General features: G+C 41.9%; 1 protein-coding gene across 5 annotated transcripts in view; it reads left to right on the forward strand.

Annotated features, from left to right (window-relative positions):
* The first annotated feature begins 215 nt into the window (after positions 1–215).
* ABCC8 (ATP binding cassette subfamily C member 8) overlaps positions 216–12,379 on the forward strand; it is an 81,152-nt gene continuing 68,988 nt past the window's right edge. For 2 of the 5 annotated variants that reach the window (XR_003926897.1, XM_030038908.1), the window contains exons 1-4: positions 216–471; positions 1,880–2,021; positions 4,656–4,846; positions 10,439–10,605. Coding sequence is in view for 4 of the 5 variants with exons in the window: in XM_030038908.1 (XP_029894768.1) it covers positions 282–471; positions 1,880–2,021; positions 4,656–4,846; positions 10,439–10,605 (690 nt within the window). In the remaining variant the exon portion in view is untranslated. The remainder of the gene's footprint in view (positions 472–1,879; positions 2,022–4,655; positions 4,847–10,438; positions 10,606–12,379) is intronic. The other 3 variants (XM_030038907.2, XM_030038905.2, XM_030038906.2) reach the window with 3 other exon arrangements.

Consider the following 12,379-nt stretch of genomic DNA (forward strand, 5'->3'; position numbering starts at 1 on the left):
TAGCCGAGGGCTGTCACGGTGTTTTCGCGTGGGTCTCGGGCCGGCGCAGGAGCGGGAGGACACCTTCCTGCCGTCCCGGGCTCCGACCTCCTCCGGCCGCTCCCCGGGCCCCCCCCGAGGCCGTTTTAGCCCCCCCAGCCCGGCGCGGGGGGCGCGGGCGGGCGGGGCCGCGGGGGCGGGGCCGAGGCCGGTGGGGCGGGGCCGCTCGGCGGCCGCCGCCGTCGCCGGCCGGCAGGTGCGGGCAGAGCCGCCGCCGCGCAGCCCGCGCCGGCCCCGCCTGGATGTGCGCGGAGGCGGCGCCCGGCTGCGCGCAGGGTCCCGCCATGGCCCTGGCTTTCTGCGGCGACGAGGGCAACTCCACCGCCTACAACGTGGACCACGGCGTGCTCAACAACGGCTGCTTCGTGGACGCGCTCAACGTGGTGCCGCACGTCTTCCTGCTCTTCATCACCTTCCCCATCCTCTTCATCGGTGAGTGCCTGCGGGGCTCCCTTGCCTTCTGCCCCCCCCTTGTCTCCTGCACCCCCCCGGTCTTGCCTTGTCGCGTCCCGTCCCGTCCCCCCCCCCCCCCGCCTCGCTTTGTCTTGCCGCGGGTTTCCCTCCCCCGCTTTGCCGTGTCGCGTGTGTCGCGTTCCCCCGCCGCTCGCCCGGCCTTGCCGTGCCGCGTACCCTCCTCGGCCTGGCCTTGCCCTCTGTGCTGCGCTCCCGTCCCTGCGGGGAGGCCGGCGGCTGCCGGGGCTGCCGGGACGCGGTGTCAGGGAGCTCCGGGACGCCCCGGCGGCCGCCCCTCCGAGGTTGCCCGGCCGCTCTCCGGCGCCTCTCGGCTCGTGGCAGCGGTGCCCATCTCCCTCCGTCGGGGGCTTCCCCGGGGGGGCGGCCTGCGGGGCTCCCTCCCTGCAGGTGAATCCAACCCCCTTGCGCCGGGGACGGAGGGAGGGAGGGATGCTGGAGGAGACGGCAGGATTTGCCTGCAGGTTTGGACTGGCAGCGCGGGAAGCAAAAAATAAACGTGCTGTTAAAAAACAGAAAACCTGGTAAGTCAGTCTTACGTTATCAAATAACGGTGCTTGCAACTACTGAAGAGTTAGGGCAGCCGGGCAGCCGCCCTCATTGCTGGTAACGACTGGGAGGGCTGCCTGGGTGCTGTAACTCTTGCCATGTCTGCAGCGGGTATTATTTGATAACATAAAACTGGGGTTACCAGTAGGTGGCCCGGTGGCTTAATACATGCGGTTGTCACTGTTTGAGTACCATTCTCCTCAGCCTGGTCTGTCCTCTAGATAGCCATGGCAAGAGCTGCGTGATTTAACACTCACGTCTGTTGAGCATAAAAGGTCCGGTGCTGAAATAACAGTACAACTGTTAAAACGGGGGTCGGCTGAAGAACTGCTTATGGTCATCTGTCTTTATTTGGCTTTTCTCAGTATTGCTAATTTTTATCTAGATCAAGAGCATGAGTTACTTTTAAAAAAAAAAAGTAAGATAAGGTGTAAATTCTTAAATTAAATGCATTGAAGTGAAGAAAAAATAGTGTATGTGTTATAGTGTTTGTGCCTATTTGTCAAAATGTTCATTTGTTGTTCATTTAAACTGCTAATATATTCAAAAAATGTTTAATGCATGTAATTACTCGATAGTAAGGTGCTAAAAGTATAGGAATTTAAGGCTGTGTCCTGTCTGCGTTACTGATTTTATTCTGTATGAAGTAAAGCAATGAGAACACAGCTCTGAAAATATTCAAATATGTGCATGTTTAACAACACAGTTGTGTCAACTTTAGTACACTAGTTTGTTACATATATGCTTTTCTGTATGCAGGAGCTTTGTATGTCACTCTTGTTGTTAAGAAAGCTCTTTATAATTTTCTTTTCCTGTTTAGGATGGGGAAGTCAGAGTTCCAAAGTACATATACACCATAGCACATGGCTTCATTTTCCTGGCCACAATTTACGCTGGATACTGACTTTTATCCTCTTGTTTGTGCTTGTGTGTGAAATTGCAGAGGGCATAGTGTCTGATGGGTAAGTGTGTATGTCTACCTTCTCCCAATAGCACTGAGCATTTTAAAGGTTTCAGGGTAGGTATTTTCTCCCTGTCTAAATTCTCATCTAGACCGTATTCCTTGTGGTTCTAAACATGTAATCTGTGTTCCTGGTGATTAACCTACCGACCTTGTATCAGAAATTCCACAGGCCTTGCCAAGTCATGTACACACGCACAACTGACCTTAATCATTTTTAGTTCAGCTTAATGACACTATCTTTCCAAAGAGTAATCACAGATAAATCCTAACAATTCAAGCAGATGGTGACATTTTCGTGATATGTTTTATGTCCAAGGACCCAGTCCCACACTCCTTACTCAGGCAGAACTCCCATGTGCACAGTAGGTCATACAATTTCCCCACAAACTAAGTTCTGCTCATCTTAATAAAAGGAGTGGATCTACTGGGCCTTCTCTCACACCCCATAGAGTTTCTTCTGATATTTGTGCAGTACGTCTGATCTGTTATCTTGAGCAGAGCAGCTCACATTATATAAGCATGATCTATCATCTATTATTCAATTTAGGATGTCTTTAAACAGTAATCTGTGGGGAAAAATTATTCCAAGTGAAACAAGTGATACAGGAGAGTGATTTATTATGAAAAAAAGCTAATGTTGTGTAACAATGACTATGGTCATCTTCCCCTAAAGAAAGGTCTGATTTTCATAAGTATTATGAATTTGCAACCCAAGGATTGTAAATTTGAAGCTCCTTGTTAAATAGAACAAAACCTCCGTGTTTAGCCATCTATATAACCGTCCACCAACTAGTGTGAAAGGCACTGCAGTATTCTGCTGTAGAAGCTGATATCATCATTATTATAACTCTTAAACGTATATAAATAGGATGTTTCTCAGTGCCAGGTTTTTCTAAAAAGGATTTTTTCTCGTGCTTATTCAGAGTTATCAGGGTGTGGGATGCTCAGAGCAAAATCTCCTGCTTTGAGTTTTCTGTTTTATTTTGCTCTTTAGCAATTCCTCTCATTATATTTATTTGCTATTTAACTTGACTCAGAATGCTGCTGTTAAGTAATAAGTGTCACCTGATGAGAATCAAAGCTCTTAGCTATACTGGGGGAGTGCCAACCCACAGCCGTGCCTCCCAAGCACTCGGCAGGCTAGCGAGCACTCCAGTGAGTAAAAGCAGATTTTGAGACTCCGCAGCTTTCTAAGACACAAAAGGGATCATGTTGGTAAGTCCTTTTGACAGCAATTGGGTGCCAAAGGCTTTGGCACCTCAGCAGTAGATGCAGCGCATTGGAGATACAGTTATATAGGGGAATTCCAGCAACTTCTGTCTCTGAAATAAATTTTAAAAAAACCTCCCACTCCTGCAGTGTTACCTACTGAAGCTTAGACTGTCTGAAGAAATCTGTTCCTATTGCTTTTTCTTCCTTGCTGAGAATTCAGCCCTGATGTACAAAAACCCCTGGCATTACCAGGAATTCAGAGGCTGGAGGATCTTTTCTGGTTTTGCTGTATACATGTACAACTCATTGTCAACAAGATGAGTTAAGTGTTTATGACACAGGCTGTCAGCATGGCTCCAGCCAGCTCTGCAGAGTTCAGCACTACGTCCATGTGAGGGAGTGCTTTCCTTTCCCAGTACAGATGCAGGATGTGGTCCTCCTGAGCTCCTACGGATCTGTTAGTCATCTGGGACGTTCTGCTCTGAGATGTCCTGTGATGGTCTCCAGCTCCCTGACAGCACTGCCCCTTTTGTCTCTCCAACGTACACAAAGGGATGCTAATTTATTTTCCATGAGGTTCAGAGGACAAGGAGTGAATTTCCCCAAGTGTTTGTGTCCTGAAGATTTCCTCTTGATGCCTCTTCTCCTGGAGTTGGTTGGGAGACAGAGGAAATTGTACCTCTTAACTCCATTACTTTTGTGAAAGAAAGAAAAGGGGAGGAGGAGAAGATGGCAAGTAGGAGGAAAGAGGCGGGGATGATTCTATCTACCTCTGCACAAACCAACAACGTTGCCCAACAATTCACGTATTCCCAAAGGGCTGTAGTTGGCAGGACCCCCTCCGCTGCTATGTCAAGTGAAGCATCAGGAGTTTTTCTTTATAGGACAAAGCTTAAGGGTATATGATTCTGTTATAGGTTTTGTTTGTTGGCTTGCAGTCACTGACAGCAGAACTCGCTGTAAGTAATTCCCATGCTGTGGTGCTGTTCCTTCTCCCAAACTGGAAAAAGAAAAATAAACGTTTCTGCCAAATGTTTCTGTAGGAAATCTTAAACTGTGCTGTCAGTTGGTCTTACCTACATAGTTTGATGGACAGCTCCCAAACTAGTTTAGCTTAAATTAACTTTTCTCGTTTTGGAGCTGAGCTGCTTATCCTAATTTAAACAACATTCCAACTAATTTCAGTAGGAAATAGGAGTACACACATTTCATTTTCAGCACAGGGGAGGAATCTGAAATCAAACTGTGTGATTTAGGAGCATAAATCCAATTGAAAATCGGAGAGCTTTACATCCATAACTCATTCTAGAAAATCGTACGTCAGGGCTGGGTACAGGATACAATCCATAAATTAAAAGGGAAACATTTAAATAGCTAAGAGGGTTTGATTTTAATAGATGTTCACTTTTTTCTTTTTAAGGGTTTCAGAATCGCGCCACTTACACCTGTACATGCCAGCTGGGATGGCATTCTTGGCGGCCATCACATCGGTCGTCTATTACCATAATATCGAAACATCCAATTTCCCAAAGTTGTTAATCGGTACGTCTCACAACTTAGAAGACTCAGAAGTGCAACCGTGGTGCTGGGTGTCTGTTCGTTCCATGACAGGTGATCGCGGTCTCAGTGCTGGCCTGTGTGGATAAAGCTACACCTGTGTTCTGGTCTGCTGGCTGCCGTTACCAGACTCAGTTCTGAGTTTTCCTGAAACAGTTCATTGTTTTCAATGCTTTTAACTTCTAATAGTATTCTGTATGGTGTTCTTGGGGATCCAATGGGCCGAAGGCTTCTCTAGGAAAAACTGGATTTGTGGGAAAAGTAGCACATCAAATTCGTAACTCTAAAAGCTATCCAAATCCCCCTTCTTGTCAGCATGTTGCATTTAAGCATGATATAAAATTGAAGCCATCTTCGTGTGTGTGGTCTGCTGAAATATGCAGGGAGTCAAGGGAAATTAATGACATCACTGACTTTCAGTATGACCCTGGATATATTACTTTGCCTGCTTTTCTTGCTTCCTGTTCCTCAGTCTCCCTTTGTAAACTGCTTTTGAATGGAAAATGCTATGTATAAGAACTACCAAGTATACTCTGTTTTCTGCGAGATGGTAAATAAATTGTAGCTAGCTATGGGAAATCTATTACTGCTGACAATCATGCAGTTGGTGATGTGTTCTCCACTGTGGATGTCTACATGTTTAGTTATCCTGTTAGCTGTTATTTCTTTGGTGGTCCTGGCTCATCAAATTTTGTTTGCGCTGGTTTTCTGTATTAGTAGATCCTGCTAAGGCGTGTCTTGTGTCATTGTAGCTCTGTGTATCAAAGTTCCGTTCTAGTTTTTTTCAGGTGGTAAAATGTCAGTAACAACTGGATTTGAGAAAGCTTTTAAATATTGAATATTATTTTGAACTGCATGTTGTGTTAAGCGAACATCCTCTTCTGCAGAAGGAGCCTGTAACTCCTGTAAAAAAACAACAACAACAACAAAAGAAAAAAACCTGACCTCATTCCTCTTTAAAAACTTCAGATTCCTGTTCAGGCTTGGTAACCTTTATGTCTTCTCATCTGGGACTGCTTTTCTTCTTGTACCCTTCTTTTAAGTAGGATCTTTTTTGTCTTTTATAACCAGGTGCAGTCATTTAGTTACTTTTTTAATAAGTCCACACAGTCTGTTTAACACCATCTCACAGTACTAGATGTTGTGTCTTAGGAAAGCATTGCTAGCCGGTTACAATCACCTGTGGAAAGCAAGCAGTGATTTTCTTGGGGGTTTTTTTTGTTGTGATTTTAGATGTATAATGCAGTGTTTAATTATTCAGTGTTGCTACCACGTTCCTGCTGTTAAGTCATTGAGAAGGGTAGCACAAATTTACAGCTGGTAATTGATTACCCATTTTTGCATAATCCCTTCTCTATAGAGATTTCTCTTCTGATAATTTTGTTCAGTATTTAAAGTGTTGATGCTGGATAAGCTCTGGACAATACTTGAATAGTAAACAGTTATACCAATGAATACCAACACTTAAGTAAGTGTTATTGATACTGAAGGTAATAATTATGAATTTTCATTTTGCAAGAATTTCCAAGGAATAGGCTCCTTTTAGGAAATCTAATCTTAATAGCTAACTCTCAGGCAAAAAAGAAAATCAGACTACCACAGTCTTTCCCACTTAGTTGGTCTGATTTGAATTTTAATCCAAAGTCTTCACAAGGTGATGGCCTTTGATTTTTATTTTATTTTTGGCTCTGTTTTTCTTTTCATTGTCCTGTGTTTGCGAGAGAACCCAAGACAGACATTTCTGGAAGTCTCCATTCTTTATTCTTGACTGCACAAATTTATTGTTATCTAACTGTGAGGATCGTCATCTTTCAGAGTTAGTTGCAACTACTCTGTATTGACATCTGGGACTAGGTGGTGATAACTTTATGCACATTAGCCCAGTATGAGATAGTTAAGTTTTACCTATACTCAGCTATCAACCCACTAGAGTGCAGTGTGGCCATGAAGCAGCTTTCTTTTAGAGCCTAATACAAATGAGGTAAATGGAAACCGTGAGGAAAACTTAAGTTGGTGATAAACTTTTGCTGAGTATGTGAGAAAGGAAACCGAAAGAGGGTTCTTTGTTAGTAAAACATTGTAGAGGAGATGTACTATTACACATGCGCCCACAAACAGAGTAAAGTAAATGACCTGATGTGGCATCTTCTGCTGCTTCTGAGCGTCAGTGAAGTTCCACCTAAGTGCAGGGCATCGTCCGCCTCAGCTGCGGGATCGGTGCCTACACTTGCAAAGAGTTGGTAGCCGTATAAAGCAAAGGCTAACATAACCTTATCCAAAATTTACTAAATCCAGTGGGGGAACTCTCATTGATGCAGGGCAGAAGACCCTTAAAGGTCTGTTCATTAATTCTGAATTTTCCAATTCTGTGAACCTTTGAGACGTTTTCTTTTTTTAAAATCTTTTTCACTCTGTACCTTAAGGAAACCAAGTCCATTTGCAGTTCTTCATAAACAAGCAAGAGGCAGACGCCATAACAGACCCGGGGATTAGCACATTCCCTTGGGGTATGCAAGACAAGGACGCAAAGTTCCTGTACTGATCCTGCATTTCAGCTTTATGCTCAGGCTGTTGGCTGTTTTGAAGTAGTTGTTCTTACTATCTCTTATCAAAAAAAGTTGACAAGGTTTCGAATATTTATTCTCTGAGGCTAATGATTGAGTCCAGGGTCCCAGTTGAGTGTCCAAACTATTGGAACACTTTGAACTGGTCTGGATCATTTTCTCTGTATGGTTTTGCCCTGTAATTATATTTCAACAAACATAGCTTTGCCAGTATAGTGCTGTTTACCAGGGGACTCTGGTAATAATGCTAATTTTGGTGCTTTTTGCATAGTGTTGCAGAATGGGTGCATATCAGCTGTACAGTTTAGCAGGACACATTTTAGAATAGTTTTCTTACTGAATTGGAAAATCTGCTAGCTTTCTCGACGTTCAAAGTATGTAACTGAATGGTAGCATCTGATTGCACTATTTTTTAAGTTAGTTTATTTGTTTTATAGATAAATAAATCTCAGAAATTAAACAGTAGGAGAAAATTATGAAATAACAATAGGACTTTGAGTTTTTAATCTGAAAGGTATAGTAGTATGGGAACACATGAATTTTTTGATTTAAGAAAATTGTCTTTTCTTTTTTTTTTAACCAATCATAATTACAGGACTGCCTTACCACTTTCGACAGTAATCTAGTTTTCTAATTTAAATTTCTTGTGCCTTGACATTGTAGTTAATTCCCTTGGAATTAGTTGATTGTTTAAAATGGCACTTCCTATTATCATATAAATACAATGCTTATTGCTTAGTACATAAAATTTCTCTCCAAACAGACACAGGTTAATTAATAAATCCCATCCAGTTAAGTGCATGGTTTTTCATATGTTGGGCTTAATCCAATAAAGGTGTAGAATAGTTTGAGTTCCACATTGCTTAGTTTTCAGTGGTCCAGCGCCAGGCGAGAATCTACACTCTGATGTTGTGGGTTGTGGTAGCTTACGTGGCCCAAGAAAAAGCGAGGTCCTTTAGGCTGCAGGCATCTAGAATAGATTTAAAGCAATCAAGTAAATGAAAGCGTGCCTCTCTGGTCTGATTACTAGGCAGTTCAGGCCAGTGGATGTTCTTGGGGATAATTCTAGAAAGTCTCAGCCAATATGCACTCACCAGCCAGATGATAAAAACACAGCTTAAAAGGAAGAGCCATAACTATATTTTCCAAGGACCCTTATCTTGAGGGGCCTGTGAACATCTGCCAGATTAGATTATATACACTTGTATTCAAAGGTAAGAAGCTAAATAAGTTCAAATGCTTCTAGAAGGTATGACAGTGGGAGGTCAGTTATCACCTGAGAATGTTGCCTTTGGCACATTTCTAATAGTTCTTACATAAAAGATAAATGAATGTTTTAATAAAATAATAATAATTAAAAAGGTCATATAGACCCTTATTTAAATTCTAAATAGGAGAATGGCTCTGCTAGTTCTTATTTCTAATTCTAAGAGCTCTACATAGATACCAGTTGGGTTGGTTGGTTTTTTAGGTGTCCTCTGCTGGTGCAGATTTTCAGTGTGCAATGTTTGTGTAAGTCCTCTTTACTCTGAGAAAGATGCATTCGCAGCCTGTTGTAAGGAGAATGAGACAAAACACAAGGATTGACATATAAAGGTGGTTAGGAGTAGAACAATGTGGAAAGTATTCTTGGATGAAGTGAGATTTTTAGAGCCAGATACATTGCAAATAGGAAGGAATAGTGCCTTAAAGGTAGGAAACAGTCTGAAGCAGGATGAGGAGATTAGATTTGATGCAGTATAAATTGGGAAGAAGGTAAGAAGCCTCACATAGGAAGGCTATAGTTTTATAAGAGGGATTCTGTAAGTATGTGGCTTAAATCCTCTCTGCAACTGCATCAGCCACTAAAATACAGTGCTGAAATACCTGACCTCTTAGTGCTTTCTTCTTACAGACTGGCCTATTAATTTTAGAGGAAGATAGACTCTCTTGGCTAATGTCCTAATGCCCAGTACTCCTGCACTGTTCCACTTGCTGTTCTCATTTAAATGAGAGTTTTGAAATTGACTTCCATAGAAGCAGGACTGGCAGCCCCAAATCCCATACAGACTCTCTGTGTTGAATTTATTTTCGCTTGGAAAGGGTAGCCCCACAGTACATCCCCACAGGGTGCCTCAGGGTAGCTGGAACACCACAGATTGTTTGGAATTTTGTGCAAGTTCCTGATGATTATCCATATTTGTAAGTTAGACTTAGAGTTGCTAATGTCTTGGTTGAAGACTTTCTCTGGTGTTGCAGCAAGACACTCAGAAAGCATATCCTTGTTTTTCTTGGCAGTTAGAGCACATTCCAGCTGTTGTACCATGGCAGATACAGCAGCAATGAAAAATTCATGTAAAAGAACATACCCTAGAAGGTATTTCCTTAAGAATGGGCAACAGGAGCTGGCTTATGGTGTGGTGAATGGCATGGAGTGTGTTTCCAAATCACCAGAGCTTACTGCAGGGATTATTTATCTATAACTGACAGTAGCATGAGCACTTTTAGACAAGAAGTTCAGTATAGAACTCTCAAAAGTTTAAGTTGTGCTCTATGAATGCCAGAACACCCTTCCCTGATGTGCCCGTGTCTCTGCATTATAAATTACATACACGGAATTTGCATTGAACAACAGAGCAGCAGCAGTTTGGAGAAAATATTTTAATATCTGTTCCTGCATATGTCCCAGAAATCTGCAGGGGGAAGGAGATGATTTTTCCTTCAAGCCAAATTTGTAGCAGTCTTGTAGCATTAACCAAATTTGAAGAGCGTCATTCACAGCCACCTTCACTTGTGCGGCAACTCCCTCCCTTGAACTCATTGTGCGGATGCATGTTTATAACAGATGGAAATTTCCTTCAGCAGCCTTCAGTTTGTGAAACTTTCCAAATACCACTAAATCTAATAGGAAAGGAATTTGGAGCTAACATTATCTTAATATTTTCATGTTTATGGAGTTGAATTAGGCTTCTGTTTTGACATGAGAAAGGCCACTCTGGTTTTACATATTCTTGTTGCATTCTTTCTGAATGAATATTTAATACTGCTATTGCATATTTTTGCAACTGTGGAGCTGATTAACTTTTTTTTTTTTTCCCTATAGCATTGCTGTTCTACTGGACTTTAGCTTTCATAACTAAAACCATCAAATTTGTAAAGTTCTGTGATAATGGGGTTGGATTTTCTCAGCTTCGATTTTGCCTCACAGGACTCCTGGTTGTTCTCTATGGAATGCTACTAGCTGTAGAAATCAATGTCATCAGGGTGAGGGTAAGTTAGTATCATAAAAGTCTCCTTCTGTGGTTTTTGTTGTTTTGGATTTTGTTTTTTTTTTATTCCCCTTTCTGGGTACTTAGTATGAAATGCATTTTGAAAGGAGAGAAAAATCCAGTTAGAAATTGAAATATATTTGAGAATCGAAGTTAATCAAATTTTGTTAGGTGAGATGAATCCATAATTTCAAAAAATGCCAGACTCCATTGTAGTTAAATAAAGATGAATTTTATCTCTTCAAGGTTGTTTTAAAAATGTCTATTATGATTCACAGTTTCTGATGCAAGGAAAGACTGGGTGAAAGGAGTTGTCTGCTCTGTCAGAGAATATCTTAAACACACAAATAATATCTCTCATTTTTCAGGAGGCAATCACAATAAGTGATTTATTGGGGCAGCTGAGGTTGCTATCTAGCCTCCCAGCTATATATATATTTTTTTTTTTTTCCCCTCTGCGGTGTCTGCAGTCATAATCCAAACTGAGAGATGGTTTTGAAGACTGCTGGATAGATAAATGCCAAAGTTCTTCCCTTCACCTGTCCCACACTTAACTGTGTGCACAAATTAAACTTAGTCTCAGGAGGGAAAGAAACTTTTCCACATAAATTTTCTTGCTGTTTCCTTCACATTAGTATGTGAACTCTTTCCAGTAACACTTTCAGCAATGAGAGTTGTGTCTACCATGTATTTGTTCTTTTGTGGTTTTCTTGGGGGATTTTGTGTGTTTGTATGTTTATTTGATAACTTAGGACAAAAAATATGTCTAAAAGCAGCCTTTTCAGTAACATCTTTGAAAGAAAGAGGAATAAAAACCTCAATGCAGGACATTCAGAATTTATATCATAAATGAAAAACACTGGATTGGCTTGTGGGAAAAGTAAAATTCAAATGTGACATCAGAGACACTTGCTCATGAACCTCCTCGTAATAGAACTGTGTAATTAAATGAGATTTAATCACTGTGGAATTATAGGTCACAAAGAAGAATAACAAATGGTCACTGCCTATTGTAATCTTTTTTATGTTGTATTTATTTGGGTTGAATTATTAAAAGATGTCATTGGTGCATAGAATGAACTAGCCAGCAGTATGGATTTCTTTACTGCCTATTGTGTCAGTGGGAGAGTTTGGAGAGCCAGGCTTGTTGCTGCAGCTGCTGAAGGAGGGGACTGGGGTGCATGGACAGTTGGCCACTGCTGAGGAGGAAGAGGGGTTGGGGTTGGGGGGGTTAGAAAAAGAACATAAAACTGAGGGGTGAGGCCTCTATGTTAGCAGAAACAGCAGACCTTGCCCTCACCTTTTTTCTCCTGCATTCCCCCATCTTCTTCCAGAAGACAGAAGATTGTCTTGTTTGATTTTCAGTCCCAGCTGTACCTTCTGCCTTCCTTCTGCCATTCCCATTGTTCCTCTAGATGGCCTTTCCCAACCCCATCACCATTTTTTCTAGGATCTGTGAATTATTTCTCCAACTATGGTTGGAGAAAAGATAGTAGTGAAGCATATCCAGAAATCCTACTAAGTTTAATAGGATTTAGGTATTCATGAGTAGAGATTGAATGAAATACGTGATTGAGTACTTCTCAGAAAGGAAAAGTGTATTTTTAAGAGGCTTGGCTTTTCATTCCTCAAAATAAGCGATGTCTGAAAGTTTTGTCTTGACAAGAAGAAATCATCAGCAGTCTGCCCTCTCTCTTTTGATACTTAAGCCAATGAAAGCATTTGTTGGTGCCATATGCACTCTCTAGTTTGGTGGTTTCCCAGACCCATTCAGG

Source organism: Aquila chrysaetos, chromosome 16 (assembly GCF_900496995.4).
Source record: "Aquila chrysaetos chrysaetos chromosome 16, bAquChr1.4, whole genome shotgun sequence".
Classification (NCBI taxonomy): domain Eukaryota; kingdom Metazoa; phylum Chordata; class Aves; order Accipitriformes; family Accipitridae; genus Aquila; species Aquila chrysaetos.